General features: G+C 38.4%; 1 protein-coding gene across 4 annotated transcripts in view; it reads right to left on the reverse strand.

Moving 5' to 3' along the window:
* spegb (striated muscle enriched protein kinase b) overlaps positions 1-21,722 on the reverse strand; it is a 92,631-nt gene that overhangs the window by 13,916 nt on the left and 56,993 nt on the right. For all 4 annotated transcript variants that reach the window (XM_067408686.1, XM_067408685.1, XM_067408690.1 and 1 more), the window contains 28 exons: positions 21,620-21,708; positions 20,988-21,163; positions 19,823-20,083; positions 18,599-18,757; positions 18,316-18,505; positions 17,699-17,928; positions 17,438-17,557; positions 16,887-16,991; positions 14,708-14,914; positions 14,490-14,613; positions 12,992-13,164; positions 12,798-12,910; positions 11,372-11,540; positions 10,253-10,352; positions 8,778-8,978; positions 7,889-7,946; positions 7,583-7,660; positions 7,304-7,476; positions 7,159-7,185; positions 6,864-7,016; positions 6,690-6,732; positions 6,472-6,540; positions 3,765-6,381; positions 3,516-3,665; positions 3,214-3,330; positions 2,550-2,717; positions 559-681; positions 28-192 (listed from right to left, as the gene is read on the reverse strand). In XM_067408686.1, coding sequence (XP_067264787.1) covers positions 28-192; positions 559-681; positions 2,550-2,717; positions 3,214-3,330; positions 3,516-3,665; positions 3,765-6,381; positions 6,472-6,540; positions 6,690-6,732; positions 6,864-7,016; positions 7,159-7,185; positions 7,304-7,476; positions 7,583-7,660; positions 7,889-7,946; positions 8,778-8,978; positions 10,253-10,352; positions 11,372-11,540; positions 12,798-12,910; positions 12,992-13,164; positions 14,490-14,613; positions 14,708-14,914; positions 16,887-16,991; positions 17,438-17,557; positions 17,699-17,928; positions 18,316-18,505; positions 18,599-18,757; positions 19,823-20,083; positions 20,988-21,163; positions 21,620-21,708 — 6,358 coding nt within the window. The remainder of the gene's footprint in view (positions 1-27; positions 193-558; positions 682-2,549; positions 2,718-3,213; positions 3,331-3,515; positions 3,666-3,764; positions 6,382-6,471; positions 6,541-6,689; positions 6,733-6,863; positions 7,017-7,158; positions 7,186-7,303; positions 7,477-7,582; positions 7,661-7,888; positions 7,947-8,777; positions 8,979-10,252; positions 10,353-11,371; positions 11,541-12,797; positions 12,911-12,991; positions 13,165-14,489; positions 14,614-14,707; positions 14,915-16,886; positions 16,992-17,437; positions 17,558-17,698; positions 17,929-18,315; positions 18,506-18,598; positions 18,758-19,822; positions 20,084-20,987; positions 21,164-21,619; positions 21,709-21,722) is intronic.

Consider the following 21,722-nt stretch of genomic DNA (forward strand, 5'->3'; position numbering starts at 1 on the left):
AAACAGTTGAAAATAACTTTTGTGCACCTGTTGAGTCCAGGATCACTTTTTCAGACAAGTTGCTGTAAGGTCCCTGGCCAGCCTTGTTCACACAGGCCACTCTGAACCTGTATGTGGCACCAGCTGGAAGGTCCATGACATTGTAGTAACAGTCAGCCACACCTGTGGCTACTATCAGCCAGTTAGTCTCACCTATAGGAAAATAAACATTGTAAAGAATAAGGATTAGCTGCAATACCAATCCTTTCCAAAAGAGGGCAGTAGAAGGGAATGATAACTGTCTTTCCTCTGCAGTGCATTCTCCACCATTTATTTTAAAATTTACATATGAATTAAACAAATAAAAAGTAAAATTGACTGATTTGGGAAAATCAAGATGGAGGGTGGATTTTAAGGGTGGAGCAAAACAGTATTAGCATTACGAAAATGCAATTTTTTGCATTTAAAATAATATAAGAAAATGCAGCTGACAATCTTTTCAACATTATACTGTACCTTACACATCCCACTCTAAATCATCAGTCAAAGCAAGATAAATAATGAAAGATGTCTACTAACCCTCTTTCTTCCTCTCCAGAGAGTAAGTGCATGGTGCCGTGGTGTCTGAGGGTCTCCACACAACCAGGGCGGTGTTTTTATATTTCTGAGGAACCTCAGGGGTCCCAGGACTATTAGGCAGACCTACAAAATAATATTCAGTTTTTACAACTACAAATTCTTGTTTGGTTGATCTGTCTTGACAAATATACACTACCATTCAAAAGTTTGGGGTCAGTAAGTACTTTTTGTTATACTTTTATTCAGCAAGCAAACATTTAATTGATTAAAGGTGACCGTAAAGATATTTACAATGTTACAAATCATTTAAAATTAAAAAATGCTGTTCTTTTGAACTTGAATAAAAAAATATTAAGCAGCATAATAAGAAGAAATGTTTCTTGTTTCTTTCTTTCAATTTAGCATATTAGAATGATTTCTTCAGAATAATGTGACAATGAGGATTGGAGTAATGGCTGCTTAAAATATAGTTTTGCATCACAGGAATAAAAAAAAAAATGAAATAGGAAAGTTATTTTCTATTAATATTATTTGACAATATTACTGCTTTGACTGTATTTTGACCAAATAAATGCAGCCTTCATGGACGTCTTTCAAAAACATTTTTTAAAAAATCTTGCAGACCCCAAACTTTTGTAAGTGTGTATTATTGGCTTTAGCAAGTTTTATATACTGGACTAAACAATCATATAACTTTTAAACTTTATATTTGCTATAGTAATTTCCCACATTTTTACAATTTCCACGGTTTTCCTTGATCATGGGAACCCTGTTAAAAATGGGATACTATTATAATAGCCACATTTCAGGCACTATACACACAAAAAAATAATAATAAATAAAAACACTGTCAGGTGAGGCAACTACAAGATATTTGCCCCTCTGCTAGCAAGTCACCTTTCCATATTAATCAGCTCTGAAGCACAAAAAGGAGTGAATAATTTATGGCCTGCTGTTAGGAGAAAATGGCTTTGCACAATGATAAGCAGTGCATTAGACTGCACACGATGTTAGAAAGCCAATGGCATTTCTGTTCTCAAGGCTAAAAGAGCTCCTTCCTGAGTCTAGCTGTGAGCTATGCACTAACTCTTAAAAAATAAATTAAACTGTTCTTTCACTGTGTCCCACTTTCATCTCTGTTCTAGCCATTACTTTTCTGAGAAATTCTGGAACGTCGTGTTGTGGCACTTCTCTTTTTATTCCCTCCTTAAGGGTTTTTCACACTGACAGAGCTTTCCTCCAGCAAAGTGACTAGATCTCATTTACTTTCAATGAGATCTGATGCAACATCACTATGGCAATGTGATGTGAGCATGTCCAGTGACATGTCAAAGTTGAGAAAAGTAATGTGTAAAAACGAATGCATGTATAACGATGTCAGAAAATGTCAGTATTCTGAGTTCAATTAAGTTTGCCTGATGTACTGATAATCATTCTTGTTATGAAGTATTATGCACTGCTGCAATTTATACACTAACAATTTCCCAGAGCAGAATATTAAAGGGTTAGTTCACCCAAAAATTAAGATATTTTTGATCAAATCCGATGGCTCAGTGAGGCCTGTATTGCCAGCAGTTTCAATGCCCAGAAAGCTACTAAAGACTTTCAGACAAACAGTTCATGTGACTACAGTGGTTCAACCTTAATGTTATGAAGCGACGAGAATGCTTTTTGTGTGCCAAAAAAACAAAATAACGACTTTATTCAACAATATCTAGTGATGGACAATTTTAAAACACCGCTTCATGAAGCTTCTAAGCTTTTGTTGAATAAAGTCATTATTATTTTTTTTGGTTTGTTTTTTTGCGCACAAAAAGTATTCTCGCTGGCAATGCAGGTTTTATCAGATTTTATTAAAAATATCTTAATTTGTGTTCCGAAGATGAACAAAGGACTTACGGGTGTGGAACAACATGAATGTGAGTAATTAATGACAGAATTTTCATTTTTGGGTGAACTAACCCTTTAAGTTTTCTTGTCTTTTAACTTACGAGCAAGGGACACAACGCATGAGCTGGTGACAGAGGCCAGTGTGTTTGAAGCCACACATTCATAAAGGCCTGCATCTTTCTTGGTGGTCTTCATAATCATCAGCAGCTGTCTCCCATCAGGGCAGGATATCAAGTTCATCCTTGGGTCAATCTCAAGTGGCTTCTTATCTGAGAATACACAAAGTTGAAAAGAAAAATGTTAGTTTGGAGCTTAAACTTTCTCCAAAATCATAATCTGAAAGCCACAACCTAATGTTCTTTAATGTTAATGTTGACATTTTAGACTTTGACTTCGGTGGTGTTACTTTGAGGTGACATTTACTTTGAGGTGAAAACAGATCCTTCTATATATAGCCAAAAAATAAACAGGTTTGGTTATGTGAGCACATGGGACTATTAATGCATCTAGAATCCATGCTGCAAAGAAATATACAGCACGCATTTAATCATCTTTTAGTATAAAATGAAAGACTGAAAGAACTAACTTCTACAGATACAATAACATGAAGCCAATATAGTGAACAAAATCTTTACAGAAGTGAGATAATACACTCACAATATTGTAGTTATTTTATATTCAGCTTTTAAGCATGTTGTACTCAATTTAGGTCAGATTCTTTTATCTTTAGTCCCGTCGAAGCTAATATTATAATTTGAATCAGACCTTTCATCCATGAGATGTGTGGGTGAGGACTGCCAGCAGGGAGGCAGCTGAGAGTGACGGGATCTCCTTCCAAGAGAACGTGGTCCCTCAGTTTGATATGGAACACAGGAGGGAAGTCTAATTGTTGAGAGAATCAGTGAGACTATAATTTATCTCCCACAGCTGTGCCAAAGCAAGTCCATATGCATAATTGATTCATTGATGACATATGTAAATGTTTGTGACAAAGCAGGAAGTCATCAAACAGATGTCTCTTTTTGTGCAGACGTTACAGTGAAATACACAAATAAAACATGCAATACCAGATGTTAGACGTGTGTACTGCCGAGAGCGGAGAGAGCCATTTTCCCTAGCAATGGAAGCTGGGATGTCTGGTTGTGAAGCGGTCTTGTCCCTTTTTCCCCTTGTCAACCCCCAACGGTCCCACCGTGATCTACGCTCAATATCTGCACCTGGGAAAGAAAAATTATGGTCTTTAAAGTCAGAAGAGTTGACAACAAACATGAAAGAGTTAATGTAATTAGAACATTAACCAGAATAAAATGGCATACCTTTAACCGCTGATTCTGATTGGATGCTTGACATGGAATCGAGAGATTCTGATGAGGTCCCTTTCCCTGACTGGGCAGCCAGTTGGTTCTGAGGGACACCCATCCTCTTCAGACTGCCCCCCTCAGAGGTGGAACGCCGCATTTTGGTGAATATAGGTGTCCTCTTGTGCTCCGTCTTGCCTTCATTTTCATCTTTCCTGTCCTCAGAGTGGCTCCTTATCCTTGTGGATAAGCTTGCCATGGTACTGCCAATCTTCTTGCGCATGGCAAGGATAGGTGACTCCGAAGGTGCTTTGGACTCAGGCTCTGGGGGAGGCTCAGGACCTCCATCCAACCTCACCATTTCAATCTCCTTCTTTTCTTGGGATCCCCTCCGTCCCAGTGCCCAGGACAGACGTCTCCTGGGTGCTGAAGCATCCTCCTCTTTGAGCTTCTCCTCCTGCCTCTCCACGGATGGGGTCCTTTTCAAGCGCATAGAGAGTCTCCTCATGAATCCAGGGTCCTTCTGTGCCTCACGAAGATCCTGAACTGATTTAGATTTCTCCTCTAACCTCCTGGGCACAAACTCTAAAGGAGCACCAATTGGCCCTGGACGATACATTTCTTCTGCAGTTTCAGGAGCAGCAGTGGTGGGCTTTTCTTCAGTCTTCTGAAATGAGAAACGTTTGAGACTACGAGTTAGAGAGGACTCGCGCTTCTTGAAGCGAGCTTCGAAGACCTCCTCAGATGCAAGGTCCTGGAGGTTGCTTCCAGGAGACGGCTCTCGCTTAGGTGAGTCACGAGTGGGAGTCTTAGGAGGACTTGGTTCTTTGGGAGGGTGTTCTGTTGAGGCAACCCGAGAAAAGACTGCGGGATGTTCAGTGGTTTGGTGAAGATCTGATTTGGATGAAGAAGCTGATAGAAGGGTTGGTTCAGAGATGTGTCTGGAAACAGGTGCATAGACTGGAACTGATGGTGGGGTGGACATTGGTGAAGGTGTGGGGACAGGAACAGGGTCAGGTTGGCTAGATGCCTGGACCGATGGTACCATGATGGTCTGCATGATACTGGCATATGCAGACATCCTACCATCCGGGAGCACTGTACGTGCAGGGAGAGATGGGGTCACATAGGTTGAAACGACACTCTGGGGGCTGGGAGCTGGGGCAGCTGTTGGGGTCACCATGATGCTGGTGGAAACAATGATCTCTGGAGACTTTGGTGATGCCTTTACATCATCCTCAACTTCTTTAACCTCAATCTCTGGAGCAGGAGGCTCCGTTTCTTCCTCTGACTCTTTATCCTCTCTTTCTTCCTCTTCTTCGATAGTTTCCTCTGATATGGGGGTCTTCTGCTTAATTTCAGCAACTTTTTCAGACTCTTCACTGGGTTCCTCTAACTTGCTCTGGCCCTTCTCTTGTGCATCTGTCTCCCAAGGTTTCTGATCAATGCTTCTGACTTCATCTGCATTAGTCTTTGACACAACATTGACGTCTTCAGATTTACTGTCATCGTAGACTTCTGACTCTTTTTCCTCAATTTTCTCCTTTTCATGTCTCTCTGGTTCTGGCGTATGAATTTTTGGGGTGACGGGGCGAGAATCCTTGACTGGCTCTGTGAGAGCAGACATAGATATAGCTTGTTGCAGCCGTCTCTCCTCTATTTGTGCCAGTGGGATCTCTAGAGGTGCTCCAATCCGTCTGTGCAAGGGCATGGGTTCTGAATCACCCTGGCTGAAGGAAGCACTTTTGCGGAGTATTTTGGTCTTTGGGATGTCATCTCTAGGTGACTCGCTGGATGCTGCTCTAACAAGTGGAGGGTTACCAAGGCGAGATCCCCTCACATAGCGCTTCTCATCCCCCATACCTAATGTCTCCAGCAATGGTCCTCTTAATCCGCTCATCTTGTTGTCAACAGAGCCACCCCTGAGAAGTCTCTGCCTCATCAGTTCTAATTTCAGGGCGTAGTCTTCCTGGCTCAGTTTTGCAGCCCCTGGGCTTGGGCTCCTCCTGGGAAGCTCCATAGATACTGACTTTTGTAGAATTCTACTTCCATCGGCTGGACTTTCTTCTGTGCCCTCCTCTGGTTTGATGTGGAGCTGTAGGGCACTGTCAGCTGAGCTCCCTCTGCGCAACTCTCCTCTGCGACGTGCTCCCTCTGGCTCATCTGATTCCATACTTGAACCTCTGCGCATTGGTCTCTTGGCCTGTTCTGCCCTTTTGGCCAGTTCTGCTGGTTCTTCATCAGATGATCCTTTTTCATGTTCTTGTGTTGACCTCTTCCTTCCTCTACCCCTAGAATCTCCACCCTCTCTCTCTGACGTCTCCACTTCCATCAGCTCTGACTTCTGATGAATTGAAGCAGGCCTCTCAGCATTTCCATTTGGTCTACCTGTCATTTCATCATCCCCAACAATTTCAGTCAGTGACATTCTAGATCCTGAGAATTCCATGTTGAGGGGCATTGGGATATAAGGCAACTCATCAATGTCTTCATCCGAATCTGAAGATGATGAAGGTGGTGGTGAGCCTTGTTTCAGATGTCGTGGAACAGCAATGGAAATATGGCTGGAGGAGTCGTCCAGTAACTCAGGTATAGATCTCATCACCATCTTAGACTTGTAGCTGATAAGAGATCGCTAAAAGAGATGTGAACATTGTTACAACGACGTACGGAAAGAATTTATAATGTTCTAAGCACTGAAAAAAAGTCACTAATATTATCTTACCTGCCATTTTCTTCTGGACAGAAACTTTTTGAGGTACTCTGTGCTGATGCTCTTACCCTTATTCAGGGTCTAAAAGGAAGAAATATATATTTAAAAATGGCAAAGTAAATAACTGTTTCCATAGGAGTTATAGAGAGGAAATACTTGATTCTGAAATGTTCACAACTTAAATTAAGCACATATGTTGTATTAATTTAAATATGAGTCTCTGTTGTTACCTTGAACCAGGGGTGCCGAAGACATTCATTAGCATCCGGTCTCCTGCAGATAAAACAACATTAAACAAATTGGCAGTTAACACAAAGTGCTCTTAGCAGTGGAAACAATTTTCTTGACAATAAATTATCAACAGGAGCATGGTGCAACAGATAAGCCCCACAGATTCCACTTACAATCTATCAGCCACCAGCAGTTTGATGACGAATCCCTTGGCTTCATGGCAGAGGTCGGTAAACATGCTTTCTTCAAAAGCCACATTATAGTTTCTGATGTTGAGAACAGAGCTGCGGTCATTTTCTCCAGCAAAAGGAGAAACTCCAGTGAGACTGCAAAACAGAGTTCTTTAATGAAGTCTTAACTGAAGATACTTGTTTTAGCGATGAACATTCCAAGTAAATATATAACATAATATAATAATTTAAAATTCTATAAATAATTTTATTATAGAGATAATTGACATAACCCTACCACAAGTATGTTAGAACTCCAATAGGCCTGTAAGAAAAAAAAAAGCTGAATTGTGAGAAAGACACTAATGTATTCATGACACTTTAGAGGCTGCATACAGATCTGTTCAAGAGCCGTTTTGTGATAGAGGGACCAGGTGCGTTACCAGATGTCCGTTGCCTTGGAGACGGGTGTCTGGTTAACAATCTCTGGGGCGACAAATTCTGGAGTGCCATATTTGCAGTACTGTGCCTCATCAGGCGTGAACTTTACAGCATTTCCAAAATCACATAAGCGGATCTGATCACTAGTAGGGTCTGCCATAAGGATGTTATCAGGCTGAGTGGAAAAATAGAGGATTCCAGTCAACACATTGGTTCCTTACTGTGATTATTGCTTACTTATAAAAGGAAATGGTGATGACAGCAAATTACATAATGCTTACCTTGATGTCTAGATGAAGTATGTCAAGCTGATGAAGATAGCTAAGACCCTCCAACAGCTGCCTCACGCTGGATCGGATCTGCAGTAAACAATTCAGTTGATTTAGGCACACATGTCACATTGGCCTATCCCTACAGAAAGTCTCTGAGTAAATCTAAAGCTTCTTTCATCTGTGAAATAAAATAATATATTCCTTATCCACAAGATGACTAGAGGATGCAAGGATAAATGGCCCAGGACAAACCAAATGTGACAAACTGTTCACAGAATAGTCCATAATTTTATGGACACAAATTGGTTCACTCACCTCTGACTCCATTACTGTTGATTTCTTTGTAAGCCTTTCGAGAAGCTCCTCATGGCATCTTTACACATTGTCAAAGACAACAGAGCGATGGGGCAAAACTTGTGGACAACTCATCACTACAACATGGGTGTGATTGATGGGTGTACAACAATTGTGATTGTGCAAGACTGGATGTGAGATAGTACTTTTGCAACACATACTCCCATATTAACACTTGGTCAGGACCCCTCGGTGTCACTTTTTAACGCACAGTACCCCTTTAACGTCCTTTTTCGATAAGTAGGGTACTCCATTGCTTTCAATAAGAAACCTTTGGTGTCATACACAGACGCGATGAGCATGGGAATTTTATCCCTGTGCATTAAAAACTGACGAAAAGGGGTCCTGAGTAAGCGCCAATATGTGACAAGTTGGGAGTGTTGTCTTTTCTGTTTTTTTTTTGGTTTTTTTTTAATTTTTTAAAAAACCTAAAACTTTCTGTTCAAATTTGATTTTAATTTCAGAATTTTAATGCAGACTTAAGTCTTTCAGACTTTCTATGTAAATGCATGTGTTAAGTAAGATGCCCTTTGTTTGTGTGCCTTTTACTGGAGACTCTGACCTGACACGACTGTTTGTGACAGTCAAAGCACAGGTGGTCCGAAGTAAAACACACACCGGAACAATTACAGGCATATGACTAAGGCAGTTGTGAATATGAAGAATATATGAGGTACAGATTACACAAACAGCTCTAGCAAATCTCAGTGCAGAAGGGCACTATTCATCGGAGGGTCTGACTAACAATGAACTATAAAAAAAAGTTCACCAAGACAAACTTAAAGGTTAAACTTAAACTTGCTTTTATGGCCAGTGATCCCTAAAGCTCTCAGAGATGATAAAAGGATACAGCTCTGTAATGATGATAACAGCATTCTTCTTCTCGAAGGCGTCGTGAAAGTAGAGGATCCGCTCATGGTCTAGATGAGACAGGATGTTCAGCTCTCTCAGAGCGGAGGCCTTCCGTTTAGCACGAGCCGAAATAAACTTGGCTGCATATTCAATCTTTCCTGCCTTCTGTATCACCCGCTTCACATATGAGAAGGCCCCTCTAAAGAAAAGAACAATTCACAAAATACAGAAAATAGTTATTTTAAATTGTAGCCTAATAATATTTCACAATATTACAGTTTTTACCGTATTTTTGATCTAATGAATGCAGTCTTGGCTGAAAAACATTAAACAATCTTAAATAACCCCAAACTTTTGAAAGGTAGTGTATGTACACACAAATATTGCATTAAATACTCAAGTTTTGTTAGACCGAATATTTTTCTCAATACTTTTATGTGAATGCATAAAATCTATATTTATCATCAACATTTTTTGTTCACCATCTGTGGTCAAAATGTTGCCAAAAGGTGTACAAGGGTACAAAGGGCACTCCTATTATGCCTTAACATCCTTTTAGAACAGACAACTCACTAGGTTTGGAAAAGAGTGTGTAGCATGTGTCTGTTTTCAGCGGGTTTAGGTCTTAATAGAACGGTGGCAGTCGGCCATGAAGATTATAATTAAAGCACAGAGAGAGCAACAGCATGCAGAGCAGAGATACAGAGCCACGAAGACTGCACTCCTCTCCGCCCAGTCGAGCGCTCAGTGTACCATTGTGTCAAACAAATAACCCTCCCTTTAAAATGTGGCTTTGACCATATTATACTGAACAGTTTCAAAGTCGCATTGAAGCAAATCTTACCTGGATCAAAACTGACATGGTTTGAGGAGTATGATGACTAGATCTGTCAATTTAATTGCATAATATATTGATTAATAATTGATTAATATAATAAACCTTTTGAAAACCCCAAATGGAGGTTATTCAAATACGTTGTGGAAGATGAGTAAATCACTGAATAGACCTTTAAAAAAAGTGGCTTTAGAAGCTACTGTAATATATTTTTTGTGTTCATTTTATTGAACGCATCGCTTTAAACTGACATCCCTAATATTTATATTAAGGGATTCTGGGTAGTTCCTCAATACAGAACCTGTACAAACTTTATTAAGAAGTGCAGGTATCCCATATTTTTACAACCTTCAAATTTCAAGGGTCTTATGGCCTCTTCTGAGGTGGCTGAATCATCCTTTGATTGTGGAGCATGAAATTGCATACTTCCAGACCAAAAGTGTATTTTTAATAATGTGCCAACGCTTTTTTGGGCTGATGCTTTATTAAACCTTAGACGTGTGTGATGAGTCAGAAGACCTGAGATCTGTCATCAGCAAAAGCTGATGGAGTCGGCTCTTTGAGTTTCTAGGCCGACAGAGGAAATCATTAGAGATAAATGGTGCGTGTCCAAGTGAGGCTCCGGGCGGATGACTCACCTCCCAATTTCCTTGTGCACGTCATAGTAATCAGTGAGCCTCCGCATCTTTCTTAGGATGGACGCCTCATCCTCCATCGGGTCGTCTTTGTCCTCTTTGACTACACACAGAAAGTCCAGGCAAAAACAAATCACAAATCACAAAGATAATTTCTGAAAGCCAGTCAAATTAATTTCCAAGCTCAGGTTGCACATGCACCACATGTTGAATTGTTATTCTCATTTTTTTCCTTTCTGAAATATGTCAACATTTCAATACATTCACAAAGTGTGTGTGTGTGTGTGTATATGTGTATATTATATATATACATATATATATATGTATGAATAAATAATAATGAATAAATAAATAGATACAAAGCACAACATAAGAAACAAAGAAAAAAATCTGTATATGTGAATAAAATACGTGTGTATATATGTGTATGAATTATTATTTATTTTTGTATTTTTCTTGTAGATTTGCACACAGTATGTTCATAAATTGTCTGAAAACTGAAAAGTTGTATCTATTGTATCTGTTGTATTTAATTTGAAAAAAATGCTAAACAATTATATTTAATATTAACTGAAATGGTTCTTTAATAATGGTTAAGAACAAAACTTATTTGAAATTATTTAATTAATTAATAATAAAAATATATATAATTCAAGATATATTTGAACATTTCCAGATAATATTTTTCAGTAATATGATAAATGCAAGTCAATTATTTAATTTTGGAAACAACATGTACACATTTAATTACTTCATAACATCACATTTAATATTTCTCATTCAGTATAAAATTCTAATTAAATTTAAGGACTTTATATTTTAGGATGGGGATCACTTGCAAAGAGAACGTCATATTTTGGGGTCCTCTGCATGAACAAAATGTTCTCCTGCTAAATAAGATCCTGAATGGATATCAATGTAAATATCCTCATCATTTCAGCAGCTCAATGAGACTGGAGGAGGGAAGGGAACCCACCTATAAACATTTGATATCTGTCCCTGTGACAGTGCTGGATTTATCAATTTGTTGCATCTCAGCTAGTTAGAACATGAGGTTACAGTAAGGTGGTGAATCAACGTGCTTAGAAATACAACCTCCTGCATTAATGGCAAAGTGCTCACCTGTGTGTACAGTCAGCTCAGCCTTGCAGGATACAGATCCAGCCAGATTCTTAGCAGTGCAGGTGTACACTCCTGAGTCATCTGCTTGAGTGTTAAGCACCACTAGAGAACATTCATTGTCATCATACACAAATGTGAAATGGCTGCTTTCGGACAGCAGGGTGTCTCCCTGAAAATCAGAGGAAAACAAGTGGAAAAGATTGACTAAGCAGCCATCCCACTGTTGTGATTTGAATTTGAAATGAATTTGTGTGGGTTTGAGGTGAACAGGGTAGTGAGGAATTAAACAGAAGGCAAAGCCCTGAGGCAGGAGATGGAATATCCAACAGTATCATTCAAAGCATAAATTAGCATGATTTACAGGACGCAATGAATGTCCCAGGCAGGTCATATGGCTAAAGGAAATATCAGACAGGCAGCATTAGTGAGAGATCAGCAGGTGGGAGAGAGGCCGACGTGGTTTGACTTCAAGATCTGGATAAAAGTCAGAACCCTCAGCTAAACTGACTGCAACTGATACGAGAGCAACAAACATCTACCACAGCATTAGCATCATGAAATGGCAACTTTTGGTTTCAGAACATTTTAAAAGTAAAAAATTGATGGGTTTTTAATAGAAATTTCCCTCAGTAAAATGTATATGTATAACATTAAAAGAATAATATAGTAAAATCTTTTATATGTATAATGTTTATTATTTATAATGTAAAAAGTGTCCTTGGAGCAAAATCAGTTATAATTTAGTTTTTCAGTGAACTTTATACAGTCTGCCATGTTTATCTCCTCACTACATTAAACACATGATAAACAATATAAATGTTCTGTTGTTGGCTGTATCAATGAACACAGAATGCAGTTTTCCATTTCCGTGTCTCGAAACCTTGCACTTTCCACAAGCCCAAAATGGGAGACAGAAAACACAAGGTCCGTCTAGACCATGTTTACATAGAAAATAATGGAAAAGCAGCGCAGTGGAATGCAAAAACATGTTGTGTGTAAACGGCCCCATACTGTTTCTCATGTTTTGTTGTTGCCAGAGTATCTGAGGCACGAGCTGTAAAGGCACAGTCCTTATCTGGAAAGGGGGGCGGGGAGCAGCAGCTCATGTGCATTTAAAGATACACACACAAAAACATCGTGTTTTTGTTTCCACCTAAAAAGGGGCATTTTGGGCATGGTATAATAAATGATCTGTGGGGTATTTTGAGCTGAAACTTCACAGACACATTACATCTTGTAAAAAGAGACATAATAGGTTTTGTGCTGCAATTTACATGCCTAGTTCACAAACCGAGAGTTTAAGTATTATAGATTTTCACTGTCCCAAATCTTTATTTATCAAAAGAAAATAATTGTTAATAGACTATAAATCCTCAAAAACTATGTTCTAATTAAACAGTGCATGCACTACAACAAAAACACACACCTTGTACCAAAGGATGTCTGGGACAGGCTTTCCTTCAACCACCACTGCAAAACGAGGAGTCTCGCCTATATTCACATCCAGGTCTTCCATGATGGACTCAAAAGATGGTGCCACTAGAGACAGATAAATCAATGAGACTGAATATGTGCAATAACACAGATACTCATACAGTTTGTATTCTGAAGGCAACATACCTGCCATTTCCAGGGTTAGGATGCAGGAGTCGCTGCCATACTTGTTGCTGGCGACGCAAGTCAGCTGACCAACATCACTGCTCTTTACCTTGCACAGCTTCAGTGTATGCTGGTCATCATCAGGCATGCTCAACTCAAACAGACCCGGTCTGTTAGACAGTGTCACTCCCCCTCTGAAAATATAATGGCACAATAACTATTTGTTTTATTCAGGTCAAACTATATTCACTTGTCCTTGCAAATGCAAAAGATTAGTGTTAATATTTTAGGTTTTATGGCTATTAAATAAATGCAAAACATACAAGAATCAGAATTCAGTATGCAAATAGGTGTAAGACTAAAGACTAATCAGAATTGAATGCAAATGTAAAACTCTCCATCAATGTATTTCAGAGATTTTCAAACTACACGTGTAACTCCTTCAGTTCAACTCGCACTGCTCCATGTGGAATTTGAACCAACATTTCCAGCATGGGAGGCGGGCGTGCTAACAAGGACGCTAAAGACTGCATCCTTTAGCATCAGTTGCTAATGCACCTCTTGAGGCCAGGGGATTATTGGCATAGGAAAAACTTGAACTGCATGTCTGTATACAAAAAAAAAAAAAAACTAAGAATCACGATTTGAAGGAGTGGAGGGAAAAAACAACTACTTAAATTTTTTTTTATTCAAAACAGCTTTGTGTACTGTATAGATACAGAAGATTTGCAGCAATGCAAACAAGTCATATGTATTACTCTTTTATGCCTATTTTGAGGTTTGCAAGTTTAAATTCCTACTTTTGATGTATGTTAAAGAGTAGCTCAGGCATTCTTCTAAATATTTCCTTTTGTATTAGATGGAAGAAACAACATGAGTGACTAATCCCCTTAAAATTTGTATTTATTATCAGTTTCATAAGTTATGAATAATTATTAGGAAAAACAAAAAGTATGTTACATAATTAATTCAGTGCAAGCAAAATGCATTTCCTGAAATACCAATGATTTTCTAACTTTACTCTTAAAAAAAAAAAAAAAAAGTTAAAAATGATGAAATACTTAGGGGGTTCAGAACAAAACTTAACTAAAATGTTTAATATTAAGGAATATTAATGAGGTGCTGTCTTAATCACAGCATCAAAGGATTATTAACATAAGAAAAACTTGCATTGAATGTCTATATGCAAAACGTAGCTATCCTGTGTAATTTAAAAGCATGGAAGGCAAGACTTAATCATGAACTAATATTATGTCTATTTTAAGCTTGCAAGTATATATCCCCATTAACTTTTGTTGTATGTATAAGAGCAGCTCAGACATTCTGCTAAACATCCTCTTTTATGTTTGATGGAAGAAACAACATGAAGGTGAGTAAATGATGACAGATTTTCATTTTGAGTGATTTATCCCTTTAGATTTTGTATTTATCAACAGTTTCATAAATTATGAATAATTATCAGGCATAGAAAAAACTATCAGTTACAAAATGATTCAATGCAAATCAAAATGCAAAATACCTCTTCCATGTGACTGATGCATTGACATGGTTGAGAGTGACTGTGATGCTTAAGGGCTGCTTTTCCACCATATACACAATGTCCGGCTTGTCAATGATTACAGGAGCCTCCTGGACGTACGGACCTGCAGACAGAGAGATAAAAGCCAGTCTCCTGCAGTAACTTATACATCTCATTGACCCGTCTGACTGTGGCTGTCCTTGTCTGCTGACGTATACCTCTATCTAACAGCTGCACTGGGTCGGTGGCAGGCGACGGCTTGCTAAAGGCCTTGTTGGTGATTGATAGCACCCTGAAGGCATAGCGGACACCTTTAGACAGATTGGTGATGGTATAGGTGGTCTGTTTCAGGCAAGAGGCGATGATGGTCCACTGGATCGACCCCAGGGCCTGCTGCTGAACAGCATACATCAGGGAGCTAGGATCTGGAAAATAAATCAATCTTTTTGTGTTAAGTTCGAAAGCTAGAACCAAAAAAGGAAATCTGATTATTTTAGGATCGATCTTTCCAATTCATTTTTTAATTACACTGCAAGGAGAGGAAAAACAGTATTTGACAGTATGGGACAAGGACACTAAAATTTTAGGACTTGGACAAGGAACAGTCAATACAGCATTAAATTTGTGATTGTTTCCAACAACATCACCAGGAAAGAACGTCTGTTGGAAAGCAATAAATAAAATGTCACCGTACAACAGAGCAACAAAACTATATTTAACAGGTGCCCATACTTGGAAATGTGTAAAGAAAACAAGAGCAGGTCAGGTCAACCATCCGTGCTGTTATCCAACCTGTTCTATCAATATTTACTATACATGCTACATTTAGTATAATGAGAGGAGGCCAATAGAGAGTAACTCTTGGAAATAAAGATCACAAATGAGATCTCTTTAATAGAATAGTTCACCCAAAAATGACAATTGTGTCAACTTATATTTGTCTCACAAAGCTATCATTTGAGTTTAGAAGCGGCATCATAAAATTTTTACTTTTGCACTATATTCTATGGAGCATTTGAAGTATTTTGGAAAGTTTCAGTTTCTTTCATTGTAATGGCATTGAAAACCGTTACCATTGAAGGGTTAGTTCACCCAAAAATGAAAATTCAGTCATTAATTACTCACCCTCATGCCGTTCCAAAGACTTTCGTTCATCTTCGGAACACAAACGAAGATATTTTTGATGACATATGAGAGCTTTCTGTCTCTCCATAGACAGCTACGCAACTGACACATTCAAAAAGTTAATAAAGAGATCGTAAAACTAATCCATATGAATTGAGTAGTTTATTGCAAATTTTCTTAAGAGACTTGATCACTTTATATGATGAACAGATTGAATTTAGGTTTTTATTCACATATAAACATGGATCAGCTAACATAAAAAGAAGCTCAACCGAAACTGCTTGACGCACGAGAACATGCCTCTTGCGGATGTTCAAACGTGCATAACACATGAGAATGAACTTCATTGGTTCTCACACACGTCAAGCAAACATGCTTGGGCTTCCATTTACCATAACTGATGTGTGAGTTGATGTATGTTTATATGTTTATATATAAACCTAAATTCTCTTCAAATGATCATGTTTCTTTGGAAAATTTGGAGTAAACAGCTCAATACTTATGGATTAGTTTAACGATCTCTTTATGAACTTTTTGAAGCGTCAAAGTTTCAGTTGAGTAGCTGTCTATGGAGGAACAGAAAGCTCTCAGATTTCATCAAAAAGATTCATTTGTGTTCCAAAGATGATACACAATTTTCATTTTTTTGGTGAACTATCCCTTTAAATGTTGTATATCACTTAAAACTTCTCCATTAGTTTGAAGTAGTCTTACAGGTTTGAATTGACATAACTAACAACAGAAATTTTTTAATGGACAAACTCATCCTTAAATATCTCTATTTCTCTAAGACCACAACAAGATTAAGTAGAGGGAAGTGAAGTGCAATATCTCTGCAAAATTATTGGGACAAAATAGTTGCAAAAATAATCCTTGCATCTTCCACAGGCCAAAAAACAGGTGGCCCGTCCCAGACTTACACTAATTGGTTTAACGTAATTAGGCTGGTAAAAAGACTCCAATTCTGTTGCCAGACAACTCGTGAGCATTTCTCATCAATGATTTCACAACCAAATTATTACAAATCATAGTATATCTCTGTACTCTATGCCAAAACGTCTCTATTTTCCTCCTAAAGTATTTTACGAGAAACATCTGAGACACAGTGGATATTTAGATAAAACTTAACTGAGAACTCCATTATCCTACAGCTATGAAAGAACAGCCACTGACCAATTAAAAGTGTCCAAACCTTTAAATTAGATAATTTACAGTAAAAGAGCAGTTTCTAAATTTAATAAATAAATTCATAAATAACATGCATAATTATACCAATGGATGGATCCAGTCTTCTGGGTTTCTTCCAGCTTAGCGTGATAGTCTTGCCAGTGATGGACTCAATGACTGGGGCCCCATCTGGTGGGTCAGGAAGGATGTCTAAAAAAGCAAAAGTGTCGGTCAGAATATTTATTTTGTGCCAGAGGAGTCTCTCGCCACTTCTCATACATACACACATATGCTTCAGCCTTAAAATAAAATGTAGTATTATTTCAAACAGTCTTAGATGTGGGTCGTAGTGTTATTTTGAACAGTCTGGGATGTGGAAAAGCTTATCATACGTAAATAAGCTGTGGTTATCTGATGCCAATCTGGCTGCTAGCTTTGGAGTGTCTAACTAATCCTATGAGTAACATCAGCAGTAGGCACAGCAAATCCAAAGAAAAATACTTAAAACACCCCATTTGACCAATGATTTTTTTGTGAATTGTTCATAAATTGACATGTAAAAAAAATTACTTACTGGTGAACAGTCCTTTTTAAGTAGCTTTTTCAAAATATTCAAGTTGCATAGCTAGCAGAAGCAATGGAGATACTAAACTCACCTGTCACATAAAGATGGGCATAGCATGTGGCCTTGCCCACCTTATTGGATATGACACACTTGTAAACTCCTCCGTGGGCATGACAAACACAGCGGACCACCAGGCTGTGAACGTCTCTGACTGCAGAAAAGACAACAAAAAGAACAAAAACATTATATTCCTGTTATTCCCACCACTCACACTATCATTTCCATAGGGACTGCTTTCCGGAAAGCCTCAGTAGACTGTAACAGAATTGAATTAAGGCATCAACTAACTTACACTGTGTCATTTTTCTGTCCTCTGTGCTATCAATCCTCTTGCCATTGTGAAACCAGATTATGGTGGGGTACGGCAAGCCAGCCACTTTGCACCTGAGCACAGCCTCTCTGCCCTCAACTACATCCAGATCATAGAGCGGCTTGACAAAGTCAGGCATGGTGAAACGTTCCACCTCATTCTCAGGCACCTCAGGCTCCTCTGGAATGGAGGGCATTTTTTCCAGCTTTGCTCTGGTAAAGACAAACCAAAACAACATCATAACAAGATATTACATTGTAATGCAAAAATATTTTGAGTTCTTTGATTTAAGGAACAGTTCACCCAAATATGAAAATTGTCAACTTGAACCGGTCAAAGTACCATTTTTATCCTCGCAAAATGCTATCATTTGGTTTAAGAAGACTTGGAATATGGTGCATAAGTCCTATGGATGACATTATAGTGCTTTTATGGTGTATTTTGTCCTATTTGGAGCTCCACAGCCCCTATGGACTGTCCTTATATGGAGAGTTCTATGGACAAAATAACAGCTTACAGATTTGGAACGACACAACAGTGAGTAAATAATGACAGAATTTTCATTTTTGGGTGATCTAAACATTAGTAAAAGGGCATACATCTGTGAGGATATTGCCGGTCTGGGCTCCTGCACATACAGCTCTGCTGCACATTCGGCCTCTCCATATGAGTTACGTGCTACAACCGTATAGAGGCCCTCATCTTCATTACTAACATGAGAGATGATTAACGAGTGCCGTCCTCCTTCTTTCAGGATCCGAATGTCTTCGCTGTCCTCCAGAGGATGATCTGTTGAAGACATGACACATAAATGACCCAACCATCTCGATGTTATTTTACAGGACTGACACTGGTAGGCACTCAAGGGAATTAGACTCATACCAAAGTGGCTCCAGGTGACCTGAGGCGGTGGTGTCCCGCTGACCTTGCAGTCAAATCGAGCATTACGACCCTCAATGACTTCCAGTACATCCAGCTGACGGGTAAAGAGGGGCTCTATGGATGCTACGACCTTTAGCTTGGCACTAGAGGTCAGCTCCTCTATAAATTACATGACATATGAAGTGAAACAGACAGTTTAATAAGGATGATGCCATTAGCACAGATCACGTCATAAAACCTTTTGCCAAAAGGGTCATAGCTAAAATGTAAGCAACATTTTAATTTACTGGCTGTTTTTTTTTTTTTTGGCTACTGTGAATTTAAAGGGATAGTTCACTCAAAAATGAACAATTACTATTCACCCTCATGTCGTTTCTTCTAACTAACACAAATGTTTTGAAAAAAGTCTCAGTGTTTATTTTGTCAGTGCAATGTTGTTTTTGGACAAAACATTCTTCAAAATATCTTATTTTATATTCAGCAGATAAAAGTCAGTCATACAGGTTTTAAACAACATGCGGGTGAGTAAATGATTCATTTTTGGGTGAACAATAAGTGGAAAATTGGTGCAAAATATCTGTAATAAAAATGAAAGTTAAAAGCAAAAATAACTGTTTTCTATTTGAACGCGTTTTAAAATGCATTTAATTCCTGTAATGTTGTACAACAACTTTGAACAAATGACTAATATATTAAAAATGGAATATTGGCGCAAAATATCTGTAATAACAATGAAAGTCGCAGCAACTGGGGAAGCCACTCTGGCTCTTTTTTGTTCGTATAGCATAAATGACTTCAGAGTGCAATAAACACTGTCATGTTATCTTGCATTCGGAGATGGATGCCTAGTTTTTGGGAATGCAATCGTGTGAGACAGTTCTGGGAGGTAATTATACCAAATCATTTTGATGACAGACTTTGGCTCAGGCATTTCAGAATGACCAAACCAACATTTGATATGCACATCTTTTGTTGAGGCAAAGTAATGTGGATTTTTTGTTGCGCATTGAGGGATTTATTCAGTAAGTGAGTTTCCATTATAGTTTACGCATTTGACTTCCTCAAGCATTTTTAGAATTTATGCGCATCTTGGCATTTCCATCCAGTGTTTTTTATGCAATATCCCAAAATTTTGCGTAAAAAAGTTGGATGGAAACATAGCTAATGATGTGTTGATATCAAAGTGTACACAAAACCTTTGCAGGCCATTACCAAGCTGCTCACCTTTAGCTGTGCTCAGTTTGCAGGTATACGTTCCACTGTCATCTTCATGTACAGAGTTGAGCAGCAGCCTGCACCTTTTCCCGTCAAAGTGCATCTTACAGTTCAACAGAGCTGGCTGGATGAGTTTCCCATCTGACAGCCAATCAACATCTGTGTCCTGCGGGCCGATCACATGACACTCGAACAGGGCAGTTTCTCCTGCCTTCACCATTACGTCCCTCACTGGTCGAATGATGGCCAGGCCTGGCTCTACCGGACGAGCTGGAGTGAAAAAAAAAAGAAAAAGAGGAAAGATAAGAGGAAATCCAGAGAAGCTTAAAGTGCACAGAGACTTTGAATGTGTTTAATCTGCTGCAGATATAGGAGACGTAGTCTGTTAATATCTTGTGTTGTACAGCAGAGCAGAAATATTAGATGAATACGCTAATACGTTGTCTGTCAGCATAATCCGTTCATGGCTCAGTACGGATCAGTTTAAATTATACCCGGAATTCAAAATTGCCAGATCTGAGACTTTGCAGTTTGACTTTTTTTTAGACTCATAAAACTTAAAAGGAGCTTAAAATGAATAATATACCAAGGCTATACTAATGCATATTATAACAAGGTTGCCTTTATCTGATCAAAAATACTATAAAAACAGTAATATTGTGAAATGTTAGTAAAATTAAAAAACTGTTTTCTATTTTAATATATTTTAAAATTTTATTCCTGTGATGGCAAAGCTGAATTTTCAGCATCATTACTCCAGTCATCAGTGTTACATGATCCTTCGGAAATCATTATAATATTCTAATTTTGTGCTGATGAAAGTAATAATATCTGACTCCAAATTTTTGAACAGTAGTTCACTAATAAAATTGCAAAAAGACGCATAAACAGCAAATTTATTAAATATTCAAAAGGTGATAATTGGTGTTTGGAAAGCTACTTTGCGAAGCTAAAAACTGCTCATAATTGGGGGCAGCCATGACCTAGCGGTTAGAGAGTCAGACTTGTAGTCCGAAGGTTGTTGGTTTGATTCTCAATACTGGCAGGAAAATGTAGGAGGAGGAGTGAATGAACAGCGCACTCTTCTACCCTTAGTAACCATGACTGAGGTGCCCTTGAGCAAGGCACCTAACCCCCAATGATGTACAGGCATGACTATAGCTGAAGCCCTTACCTTTCACCTCCAGTTTGCCCTCACACTGTTTAGTTCCATACTCGTTGATGATCTTGCAGGTGTAAACTCCAGTGTCCGACTTCTGTGCTGATTTAATTACCACCTCAAAGTTGCCCTCCTCTGTCTCATGGACGATATGCCGTGGACCTGTTTTAATGGTCACTCTGTCTCTCAGCCTGATATGAGGGAAAATGAAAGTTGTCATGTTACAGTTCATCAAGAAATGTATGAACTAACAGTCCATACTGTTTAAATCTACAATATGAATTGTTTAGGGAACACTTTGTTTTGATAGTCCACTTTAGACATTCTACTAACTGTAAATATATATTTTTTAACACTGTAAAATACATGTCATCTAGCAGTCATTAGAGTATAAGTAGACTGTCTGTATAATATCTGCTAACACTACTAACATGGCTTCCCAAAAGACATTCTACTGACTATAAGTAACTTTGCAACTACGTCAACTTATTCTACTGACCCTAACAGTCTACTCATACTCTAATGAGAGTTAGTTGACATGTAGTTGCAAAGTTAACTATAGGTATTAGAATGTCTAAAGTGGATGAAATAAAGTGTATTGTTTAATCTAGACTAATAAAGGGAAAGGTTTGAAGAATGGAATGTACCAGTAAAGCATGGGTTTAGGCTGTCCACTCACTCGAACAGACATGGTCACCTCCTGACCCTCTATAACTGTTTGGTCTCCAATAACAACCTGTTATGTTGGTA

The sequence above is a fragment of the Chanodichthys erythropterus genome, chromosome 14 (genome assembly GCF_024489055.1).
Source record: "Chanodichthys erythropterus isolate Z2021 chromosome 14, ASM2448905v1, whole genome shotgun sequence".
In the NCBI taxonomy this organism is placed as follows: domain Eukaryota; kingdom Metazoa; phylum Chordata; class Actinopteri; order Cypriniformes; family Xenocyprididae; genus Chanodichthys; species Chanodichthys erythropterus.